General features: G+C 45.4%; 1 protein-coding gene across 4 annotated transcripts in view; it reads right to left on the bottom strand.

Annotated features, from left to right (window-relative positions):
- Positions 1-12472, bottom strand: part of DCUN1D2 (defective in cullin neddylation 1 domain containing 2) — a 38180-nt gene that overhangs the window by 4845 nt on the left and 20863 nt on the right. For all 4 annotated transcript variants that reach the window (XM_063618590.1, XM_063618589.1, XM_055245115.2 and 1 more), the window contains exon 5: positions 1032-1114. In XM_063618590.1, coding sequence (XP_063474660.1) covers positions 1032-1114 — 83 coding nt within the window. The remainder of the gene's footprint in view (positions 1-1031; positions 1115-12472) is intronic.

The following is a 12472-nucleotide window of genomic DNA, read 5'->3' as shown; positions in this document are numbered from 1 at the left end:
GAAGTTCTCTGGGAAACATCTGTGACTTAGGTTTGACCCCAGGTAAGGCGTAAGGGGGCTGTGGGCACAGCATTACTGACCTCTGGATATTTCGAGAGAAGTAATACGGCACATGATGGAATGAAACACATAGCTGCAAAGACGTCTCTCCATGGCAAACCCACAGGACTGAGTGACATCACCTTCCACCTGCCATGCTCTCTGGGTGCCATTCTCAGACGAGGAAGTAGAGGCATGTGAAAGTGACATGCCCAAGGCCACAGGACTCGTAAGTGGCAAAGTCTGTGTCACCCGGTGTCAGGTGAATGGAGGCAGTGCGGGTCCTGGCACGGCCGTGGGTTGGGCGGTGGAAGACCACTTCTTTCACTTTCGTAGACAGAACAGCCAGAGGTCTGGGCATCTCTGCCATCACCAGGCTTGTGGCCACTCACTTCCAACAACCCACAGCTGCAGCTGCTGCCAGCAAGACGGGCTGGCATGATGCAGCCCTGCCCCACACCAGCAAAGTGTCTCTCCAGAGGGCCCACAAAGGCCTCTTTTCCTCCTGAGCATGGTAAGACACACTTAGAAATGGCCTCAGACCATAGACACACGCAGTGGCTGGGTACCGCCAGATACAATCTGCAGTTCTGGAGCCCAGACCAGTCTACAGAAGTATGGTGCTGGCACCGTGTCGAGGATTTGGAGTTCTCAGTGGAAAGACAGAATTGCTGTCTAGGTCCTTGGAGGAGACAACACAGGGTCTGCTGGGGTTGCAGTCTCCAGGAACCCCAGCCTGAGAGGAACTTCCCGTGACTGCCAAGGAGCCACGTTCTGAGGAGGCCCCGGAGCGGCCCCAGCTCAGCCCTGCGGTCTCCGGCAAGGTGACAGAGCCAAGTGGCAACCTGTCTGGACCTGCGGATCTTTGTGTGCGACGTTCATCTGCTGAAAACCTCCACGTGTGAGACCTGAAGTGGATGATTACATGCAGCCTCATACCTACCGACCTCCCTCCACAGTGGGCACAGAGCAAGATGCAGGAGGACACTTACCAGTAAGAATGTGTTCCAGAGATCTAAAAATTTAAACCTTCCAGATAACACTAATTTCCAATATGCAACAGCCATTTCTAAGTCTGGCAAAAAGAGAGAAAGAGCAGTTAGTAAATCTCACGCTCTTTTTCTACTGCACAAAAAACGACCACTTCTTAGCACATCGATATTTACTTAATAAAATGTGGCAATCTCACCCAAGAGTCATGAGGCTTAATCTCTACGGAAATGCTTCTGAGAACTGTATGTAGTCTAATTTTATAAATCTGGGGAAACTCCTTTAAAAAGGATTTGTATATTAAGTTATTTGGATATGCACACAATTCTCCCCTAATTAATCAGTTTTGGAGACTTGCATTTCCATACATATTGGGTGTTCTTTAAACCTGACCTGATCTGGATACTATTAATGCATATCATTTGTTTTTAAAAATAGGGCACTGGCCTGAGTGTCAAACTGCAAATCAAAGGACCAGTTTAGAAAGGAAGGGACACACTGTTCACTTTCAAATAGACCTGCCTTGTTACTACATAAGCTAAGACAGAACCCGTTTCACAAGTATTACAGAGGCCTTAGGAGGGCTCTGATTTGTCCCTAAAGCATCAATCAAATCGGCACCTGGCAGGGAAAGCGTTCTCACTGACGCATCTACACATCGACACTGCGTATCCATCAAAGCCAACCCCTCACTTTTCCCACACGAGAAGGTGGTGATTATTTCACGACTTCTATACAAATCTCTGCTACTAAAGATGTCTAATAGAATATGAATGCTGAGTTTCAGGGCTGTCTCCAATCCATAGTTTGTGAAACACTGATTTATTCTCTGCTCACCAGAAGCTTGATAACGATTTCTTTTTATATGCTTGACACAGCAAGTATATAAAGGGGTTCAGAATTCTATTTTTTCAAAGTGACCGGCTGGGCGCGGTTTCTCACGCCTGTAACTCCAGCACTTTGGGAGGCCGAGGCGGGTGGATCACCTGAGGTCAGGAGTTTGAGACCAGCCTGACCAACATGGAGAAACCCCGTCTCTACTAAAAATACAAAATTAGCTGAGCGTGGTGGCTCATGCCTGTAATCCCAGCTACTGGGGAGGAGGCTGAGGCAGGAGAATCACTTGAACCCGGGAGGCGGAGGTTGCGGTGAGCCGAGATCGCGCCATTGCACTCCAGCCTGGGCAACAAAAGCGAAACTATAACGCAAAAAAAAAAAAAATTAAACAAATAAATAAAATAAAAATAAAGTGACCTTCTTTAATCATGTTGAATAGTGTTCACCACTTTTAGGCAATAAAAGAAGAGTTATATTTATGTAAGATTAATGTGAAAAGCAGATTAATAAATGTTAGGTAATATATTAGTTTAAATGCAAAGTACATAACTAAACACTTTTCAAAAGATTTTTTTCTAAATCTGGTTTAATCCCACTTAAACAGAAGTTATTAAAGTTGGAGCTCTAGCAAGATTTCCAGGGTCGATCATTATTAAAATGGGATAAGCAAGAGGCGTATGGGTAGCAAAACCCACTTTAAATAAAACGCCTCTAAATTCCCCATGTGCAAAGGCTTCATGACCAACTTTATCAGTTTTGAATACCCTGGAGTCTGAATTAGAAAGAAAGAGAAAGTCAGAAAGTGCCAAGTAACTGAGATATGGAACAGCTCTCTAGACCTTACCGATGGGACCCGCAGTAAAATGCTAAGAAGATGATTAGTCTTGTCCTGCTTATAAGTCTACATCCTTATCACTTAGGAAGAACATTAATTGAAATCTATATTCAACTCATCTTAATGATGTAAAGCTCTCACATTGAGAAATGGAGGTGAACCTGGGGAGGAAAAAAAAATAGAGTTTTATGGCATACATTTAATCTAGTTACTTCGGGTTAGTTTTGGTCCTAAAAACTTTTCCTACAAAGGACCTGATTTGTATGTTTGTCAATCACATTATCAAAAGTAAATACATGCTTTTTCAATATTTATTATTATTTATATAAAAATGTTTAATATTGTCCTAATGGACTTAGCCATTTGCAAAACAGTAACAACAACAACAACAACAAAAACAACAACTCAGAACGGCAGAACTTGAGAGTGGAAATCAAGGCCAACAGCTACTCTGGTGGCTACATCTTTATAGCAGCTATTTTCTTTCCCAGAACGTCTAAAAAGTCTCATCTCCTAAGTGAAAACATGTTAGAAGAAGGCATTACTATTTAAAATTCATGCTTGTGATGCTCCACTTAGGATTAGATAATGAAGATGTGTCCTCTATCAAAAAAGTACCTTAGGGCAGACATAAAAATTAGCTCTCATGAAACTTCACTTCCTCAAACATTAAGATTCTCAAAGCTGGCCGGGCACAGTGGCTCACACCTGTAATCATAGCACTTTAGGAGGCCGAGGCAGGAGGATCACTTGAAGTCAAGAGTTTGAGACCAGCCTGGGCAACAGAGCAAGACCCTCACCTCTTAAAAAACAAAAACAAAACTACAAAAGATTCCCAAAGCCAACTGATTCAAGACTCTAGCCAGTATGTAACTATGTTGTTTCTTACATTAAAACAGAGCCAAGTAACTTTATCCTCTCTGTTAGGTTAACCATTAGTTAAGAGTAAAGCATCATCTTACATAAAAACAATACAGTACAATCACACACACACACACACACACACACACACACACAGATACACATACACACACACAGATACCCACACGGAGACACAGATACATAGACACAGATGCACAGAGACACAGACACACACAGAGACACAGACACACACAGATACAGACACAGACACACAGACACATAGAAACAGACACAAACACACACACAGACACACACACAAAGGAAATAAAGGGTAAATCTGTGTCTTTTGGCTCCACGTTCCCACGGCAGTCCATGACTTTTCTAGGAACAGTTGGACACTTGTCTCAATCTGTTCAATTTATACTTAATTCCTCACAAGACAGACCATGTAATCTTTGGAAATCGTAAACTGACGGCTCTATTTCTGGGTTATAGTCATAAAATTACTCTTCTTGCTTGATTTCTGTTTTTAAAAAGCCCTCAAAAAACTTTTCTAAAAATAGTGTATAATCTATTTGAAGTGTTCACACAATCTAATCATTTTCCCGAGGAGGCTATTGTTTTCTTTAATAAAATTTCACATTCTCTCAGCTACTGTCATGAAGCAAAGAAACAAAACCTGTAATGCTTCCCATCCTATAGTGAATGATTCTGACAAACATTTCATTTAAGTATCTACAGGAATAAACAAGTCCTTGTTCTCAGTGAGGAATTCAAAGATAAACTATAAATCTGTTGCAGCTTTCAACGGCCTATTCTGCCACTGAAAGTTCTGACGCTTAAGGGAATTTATAAAATGCAGGCTGAACATGGTAAGTCCTGAATCTTGAAAATGGTTCAAAACACTCTCTACCCATATACTGACCTTCCTTGAAACATTCGTGTACAAAGAAAATTTTGCAACTTTGAACTGGGCAATTAATTTAGACTCTAATTTATAACTTCCTGGAAATTACCATGGAATGAAGTGGTGGCACCGAGTGGAAGGGACGCTGTGCGTTTCCAGGATGGGGCAGCTGGACTTCGCTGTGGGGGACGTGGCAGCCTCTGCAGGCCCAGTGCTTCTGCCTGAGCCACTGCACTGTGAGGAGGCCCAAGCGGGGTGGCTGGGGGCAGGTGGGAGGCCACGGCAGACAGCAGCACGGATGGAAGAGAAGGGCCGCTCAGTGGAATCTGCCCAAGTTCCTGACCCAATGGATCATGAGCTACCAAAATGACTGTCATGTGAAGCCACTGTGTTTTGAGGTGTTTGCTGTGCAGTCATTACTAACCCAGGCGGCCGGCCTGGCTGAAGCCCCAGGGCCTGTGTTTCCAACAAGTTCTGCAGTGAAGCCAATCTTGGCTTTGCCAAGGGCCTAGAAAAGCTCCGTAATACTTCTCTGTATGTGTCAAGTTAACATGGCATTATAAGATAAAAATTCTTAAAGATAATACCTACATATGACAGCCAGATAAAATGCTAATCTTTTTAACATTTTTCCATGTCGGCCGGGCACGGTGGCTCACGCTTGTAATCCCAGCACTTTGGGAGGCCGAGGCGGGCGGATCACGAGGTCAGGAGATCGAGACCACGGTGAAACCCCGTCTCTACTAAAAACACAAAAAATTAGCCGGGCGTGGTGGCGGGCGCCTGTAGTCCCAGCTACTCAGGAGGCTGAGGCAGGAGAGTGGCATGAACCCGGGAGGCAGAGCTTGCAGTGAGCCGAGATCGAGCCACTGCACTCCAGCCTGGGCGACAGAGCGAGACTCCGTCTCAAAAAAAAAAAAAAAAAAAACATTTTTCCACGTCAACATTTAAAGGAAGTATCCCCTGCATTGCAGAGTATCAATAAATATAAATGATTATCTCTGATAGAAGCTGAATTATCCTAAGATTATGCTGAGACATTAAAGTAACAGTTCAAAATAGTCAGAAAAAAAGTTTTATCATTCACTGAAATTTCAGTGTCCTTCCTGATAAACATTTAACAATAAAAAGTAATTGCTATTATTTTAAAATTTGGATCAGACTAATCCTCAATTTGCAAAGGAAGCTGGATAGACCTCTGAGAATTAAACTGCTCAAAAGTAAAGCATGACCCAGACTTTCCCTGAAAAATCATGATCGTTACACTCAGACCTGAAATGGCCGAATTTTAGAAAAGTGTGAGAAGCAGCATTTCTTGTCTGGGTGACTATTGCCAGAGAAAATCGGGGTGAGGGGAATCAGGAAACAGAGAGAAGTGTAAAAAAAAACAAAAACAAAAAACCTGCATGAGATGGAAGAACAGCCACAGCAGAAACCAGCACCTGTCAGGAGCACAGGTGGCCCAGTCCTTACCAAGTGACTGAGCCCAAGAACGCTGAAGGAGCTCATCCCAAGTCTTCTTCCGCACTATTATTCTCTTGTCTTTTTTTTTTTTTTTAAATATGGTCTGGCTCTGTCGCCCAGGCTGGAGTGCAGTGGTGCAATCTCAGCTCACTGCAGCCTCCACCTCCCAGGCTCAAGTAATCCTCCTGCCTCAGCCTCCTGAGTAGCAGGGACTACAGGTGCACACCACAACACCCAGATAATTCTTGTATGTATGTATGTATGTGTGTGTGTGTGTATATATATATATATATATATTTTTTTTTTTTTTTTTTTTTTGAGAAGGAGTCTCGCTCTATCACCCAGGTTGGAGTGCAGTGATGTGATATCAGCTCACTGCAACCTCCACCTCCTGAGTTCAAGCGATTCTCATGCCTCAGCCTCCTGAGTAGCTGGGACTACAGGTGTGTGCCACCAGACCCAGCTAATTTTTTGTATTTTTAGTAGAGATGGGGTTTTGCCATGTTGCCCAGGCTGGTCTCGAACTCCTGACCTCAAGTGATCTGCCCAGAAGTGCTGGGATTACAGGCATGAGCCACCACACTCGGCCTGCTTGTTAGTTTCTAGAAAAGAGTGGTAATGGTTTCTTGAGAATACTGATGATAGTTACTGAGTAATCAGGGTCTAAACTAAAATGAGCTTTAACTTTAATGACTATTTTGCCTCAGCCTTTTAGAAAGAGAGTGGAATAGTGAAGATAAAAAATAAGAGTTTTATTGTAGAAAACCAAATGTTTTCATTTGTTAAAACTAGACAGAATCTGACATCTGGTATGCAGCTCATAAATCAAGAGTTATTTTACAAACAGAGTCACTCTATAGATGCAGAAATACTTTTCAGTGTAGATTTTCTTTTCTCCTTCTTTTGATAGGCTAAGTCATTTCTCCACTCAGAGGCAAAAATAATAAATCTTCAGTGCCTTTAGAATAAACCTTTACTGCCCCGAGTGTGGAAACTAACTTAAATTTCAGCGTAGGTTTTCAGGGGCAGGGTAAGTCTGCAGACCAAGAGCGAAGTCTCCGTGGTTGGTACAGTAAATCCTTGGCCACATTTCCTGGAGGCTATGTTTAGTGGTGAAACGGGCTTTTCTCTAGCTGGTTAAGGGCTGGAAGCTTAATCCAGGTGGACGGGATGGCATATTGTTAAAGAATCCCCATTGCTGTCACTGTCCTTTGGATTTTTTTTTTTTTTTTTTTTTGAGACAGAGTCCTGCTCTGTTGCCCAGGCTGGAGTGCAGTGGCACGATCTCGGCTCACTGCAAGCTCCACCTCCTGGGTTCACGCCATTCTCCTGCCTCAGCCTCCTGAGTAGCTGGGACTACAGGCGCCTGCCACCACACCCAGCTAATTTTTTGTATTCTTTTTAGTAGAGACGGGGTTTCAAGGTGTTAGCCAGGATGGTCTCAATCTCCTGACCTTGTGATCCGCCTGCCTCGGCCTCCCAAAGTGCTGGGATTACAGGTGTGAGCCACCGTGCCCGGCCTGTCCTTTGGATGTTAAACCTCGTTTTTTCCCCCACATAATATAAAAAAACTTAAAGCACCAGAACCAGTGATGGAGACCAGCCAGTTTAGACCGCAAGTAATAATGCTGGTGGTACACAGCAGAGGAGCCCGTTTACTGTATCTCTGGGTAGAAATATCTGGAGGATGTGACAGCATCTGAGAAACATGATGTTACTATGTGCATTTTAAAAATATAATACTTGGATGTAACTGCTATAATGTGCATATTGGAGGCAATTGTGAAACTGGTCTGTGATCACCGGTGTAGTCTGTTGTAAATTCAAAGATAGCTTGTTGAACTTTATTTTTATTTTTTACCTATTGTTTTCAGAGTGCCTATTTTGCATTAAAATTTGTGACACCACTGCAAAAAAAAAAAAAAAAAGGAGAGTTTTAGTCCCCAAAGTAAAATGTCAGCTTATAAAGAGCAGTCTTGGGTACATCCATCAGGATGGCCGCTATTCAGAAAACAGCAATTGTTGGCAGGATGTGCAGAGGTTGGATGCTCAGCTTCGTTGCTGATGGGAATGTAAAAAAAAAAATATGGTGGTTCCTCATTCCTCAAGAAATTAAACAGAATTACCATACATTACAGTAATTCCACTTCTGGGTATATACCCAAAAGAATTAAAAGCAGGGCCAGGAGCGGTGGCTCATGCCTGTGATCCCAGCACTTTGGGAGGCCGAGGCGGGCAGATAACGAGGTCAGGAGATCAAGACCATCCTGGCTAACATGGTGAAACCCCGTCTCTACTAAAAAAATACAAAAAATTAGCTGGGCGTGGTGATGCATGCCTGTAATCCCAGCTACTCGGGAGGCTGAGGCAGAAGAATCATTTGAACTTGCGAGGCGGAGGTTGCAGTGAGCCAAGATCGCGCCACTGCACACTCCAGCCTGGGCGACACAGCGAGACTCCATCTCAAAAAAAAAAAAAAAAAAAAAAAAGAATTAAAAGCAGGGTCTAAAACAGATATGTGTACGCCCATGTTCATAGCAGTGTTATTCACAATAGCCAAATGGTAAAAGCAACCCAAGTGTCCACTGGGATAAACAAAATGTGGTCTATGCATACAGGGATGAATGGATAAACAAAATGTGGTCTATGCATACAGGGAGTATTATTCAGCCTTAAAAAAGGAAGGAAATTCTGACATACACTACGACAAAACATTATACCAAGCGAAATGAGCTAGTCACAAAAGGATACATTCTGTGTGATTCCACTTACGTGAGGCCCCAAGAGGAGTCAACTCCACAGACCAGAAGTAGAATGGGGGCTGCCAGTGGCCGGGGGAGAGGGGAGTGGGGAGTCAGTGTTTGATGGGGACAGAGTTTCAGTTTGGGAAGAAGAGAAAGTTATGGGAATAAATACTGGTGATGTTTACACAACACTGTGAATGTACTTAGTGCTATTGAACCGTATACTTAAAAATAGTTAAAATGGTTAAAAGAAAAGACAAAAGAACAGTCCTGGGGGAAATAAACCCCCAAGCACTCCTGACTTGACGGGTTTAAATGCGAGACGTCCCACGCTCCATCACCCTCTCCTTCAGACAAGCGGCCTACGAGGATGCAGCACTAAAAGGGGGCGGGGGAGGGCCCTGGACAGGCGGGGCGGAGGCAGCACAGCGTTTAACCTTCCTGAATCTGTGCATAAAAGCAGATGAAGCAATTAGAAAGCAAAGCCAAACACCCAGAGGCAACATTTACCACAAATTTAGGTGAGAAAGTATCATCACAAACCCAAGTTGTAAGCTAGGGGATGAGCCACTGCCAGCAATAGGACCCGTGTGGTGCCGTCGTGCCGGGGACGTGGGGCGCACAGGGCCTCTGACAGATGTGAGAACAGGAGGGCCTCGGAGGTGCCTACGCGCCAAGACCAGGTAAGGATGACCCTGAGTTAGGCTGTGGCTGAAGGCAGAGGCCACCAACAGGGAAGCACCTGGGAGCAGAAAAGGATGGGCGGGAAAGGGACAATGGAGACGGGAAAGAGAGAAAAGCGGAGGAGGGGAGAGGAGCAGTGCCAGACAATCTCAGACAGCAAAGCCGACATTTCTGTCTGCTACACGCCTGCACATACACAGCCAAGAGGGATCACCATGAAGTTGAAAAGCTGCCCCGAACCATCCTCCTTCTGAAACACTAGGAAAACTAATTTCACATAAATATGAGCAACAGAACAGCCCTGAGATCAAATCCCGTACAATGCTATCCTAAGAAAAAAGATACTACAAACAGAAGTCACCCCTAGAAAATGAATGCATGCTGGGAAACACACCAACAGAACAGATCAAAAGTGCGACCTTCAGCTGAAACCGTGGCTCACGCCTGTAATCCCAGCACTTTGGGAGCCTGAGGTGGGAGGATGGCGTGAGACCAGCAGTTTGAGAACAGCCCGGGAAACACAGTAAAACTCCGTCTCTCCTAGGTTTAAAAATTAACCAGGCACAGTCTGCGTGCCTACAGTCCCAGTTAGCTGGGAGGCTGAGGTGGGAGGATCACTGAAACCCAGGAGCCTGAGGCTGCAGTCATGACCACACCTCTGCATTTAAACTTGGGCAACGGAGGGAGACCTCAACTCTAAAACAAAATGTTAAGCCAGGTGTGGTGGCTCATGTCTGTAATCCCAGCACTTTGGGAAGCTGAGGTGGGAGGATCGCTTAAGCCCAAGAATTAGAGGCTGCGGTGAGCTATGATCATGCCACTCCACTCCAGCCTGGGCAAGAGAGCAAGACCCTGTTTCAAAATAAATTAAAAAGGTTTTTTAAGTGTGACCATTGACTTCAAAATAGGCTAAAGGACATTAAGAAATGAAACAAAACCTGAAACACCACAAATGAGAATTAGGAAAACTTAGTAATGAGGAAATCACACTCAAGAATTAGAAACAAAGGAAAATCATTCCGGAAATTACTTTACTAGAAGGCACATGAGGGAGATAAACTCAAAGGCAGCCACACATGGCACAACGTCTCAGCCAACGATAGGCCGCATAAGTGACAGCAGTCCCACAGGATTGCAAAAGTGCATTTTCACTGCCCCTTTTCTATGCTTCAGTGTGTTTGGATACACAAATCCTCACCACTGTGTTACAGTTGTCACACGCTGTCCAGGTTTGTATCCCAGAAGCCATGGGCTGTGCCATACTACTAGGCGTGCAATAGGCTATGCCACTCAGGTTTGCAAACACGCGCCCTGTGATGTCACACAACGATGAGACTGCCTAACAATGCATTTCTCACAACCTATCACTGCCATTATGTGACACAAGATGGGTGATGACTTCAGAGGAGGAGATGGTGAAAAAGGAAGATCATTTTTAAAATAAAAGAGAAATGAAGTACAGATAAAAAGGACTGAGAGAAAGCAACGCACACTGCCGAAGACTTAACTCCACAGAAGACTCAACTCCACAGAGGACCCAGCTCCACAGGGGACCCAACTCCACAGGGAACCCAACTCCACAGAGGACCCAACTCCACAGAGGACTCAACTCCACAGGGGACTCAACTCCACAGAGGACCCAACTCCACAGGGGACCCAACTCCACAGGGGACCCAACTCCACAGAAGACTCAACTCCACAGGGGACTCAACTCCACAGGGGACCCAACTCCACAGAAGACTCAACTCCACAGGGGACTCAACTCCACAGAGGACCCAACTCCACAGGGGACCCAACTCCACAGGGGACCCAACTCCACAGAAGACTCAACTCCACAGGGGACCCAACTCCACAGGGGACACAACTCCACAGGGGACTCAACTCCACAGAGGACCCAACTCCACAGAAGACTCAACTCCACAGGGGACCCAACTCCACAGGGGACTCAACTCCACAGAGGACCCAAATCCACAGAAGACTCAACTCCACAGGGGACCCAACTCCACAGAGGACACAACTCCACAGGGGACTCAACTCCACAGAGGACCCAACTCCACAGAAGACTCAACTCCACAGGGCACTCAACTCCGCAGAGGACCCAACTCCACAGAAGACCCAACTCCACAGGGGACACAACTCCACAGGGGACTCAACTCCACAGAGGACCCAAATCCACAGAAGACTCAACTCCACAGGGGACCCAACTCCACAGGGGACACAACTCCACAGGGGACTCAACTCCACAGAGGACCCAACTCCACAGAAGACTCAACTCCACAGGGCACTCAACTCCGCAGAGGACCCAACTCCACAGAGGACCCAACTCCACAGAAGACCCAACTCCACAGGGGACACAACTCCACGGAGGATCCAACTCCACAGGGGACCCAACTCCACAGGGGACTCAACTCCACAGGGGACCCAACTCCACAGGGGACTCAACTCCACAGAGGACCCAACTCCACAGAAGACTCAACTCCACAGGGGACCCAACTCCACAGAAGACTCAACTCCACAGGGGACTCAACTCCACAGGGGACCCAACTCCACAGAAGACTCAACTCCACAGGGGACCCAACTCCACAGGGGACACAACTCCACAGGGGACACAACTCCACAGGGGACTCAACTCCACAGAGGACCCAACTCCACAGAAGACTCAACTCCACAGAAGACTCAACTCCACAGGGGACTCAACTCCACGGAGGACCCAAATCCACAGGGGACCCAACTCCACAGGGGACCCAACTCCACAGAGGACCCAACTCCATAGGGGACCCAACTCCGCAGGGAACCCAACTCCAATTATATGGGTAACAGGAGTTTCCATAGAGACCAAAACCAAATACAAGGAACAGAACAAATGCTTAAAACTATAATTCAAGAACATTTTCCCTGAAATTAAAAGAGATTAGAAAGTACTTACTGAAAGCACTCAGCATCATACATGAGAACACTGACCGTGGATGACCCACAACACCCAGACACATTTTAGTAAAATTACTGGGCTTCAAAGCAAAAGAAAAAATGGCCTTTGTTTGGGTATTTAGGCAAAACAGTAGGCAACTTATAAGGCCAAGAAGATTGGCTTATCATCATTCTGTTTGACAA

The sequence above is a fragment of the Symphalangus syndactylus genome, chromosome 15 (genome assembly GCF_028878055.3).
Source record: "Symphalangus syndactylus isolate Jambi chromosome 15, NHGRI_mSymSyn1-v2.1_pri, whole genome shotgun sequence".
Classification (NCBI taxonomy): Eukaryota; Metazoa; Chordata; class Mammalia; order Primates; family Hylobatidae; genus Symphalangus; species Symphalangus syndactylus.
This window is presented reverse-complemented; position numbering and strand designations above follow the sequence as displayed.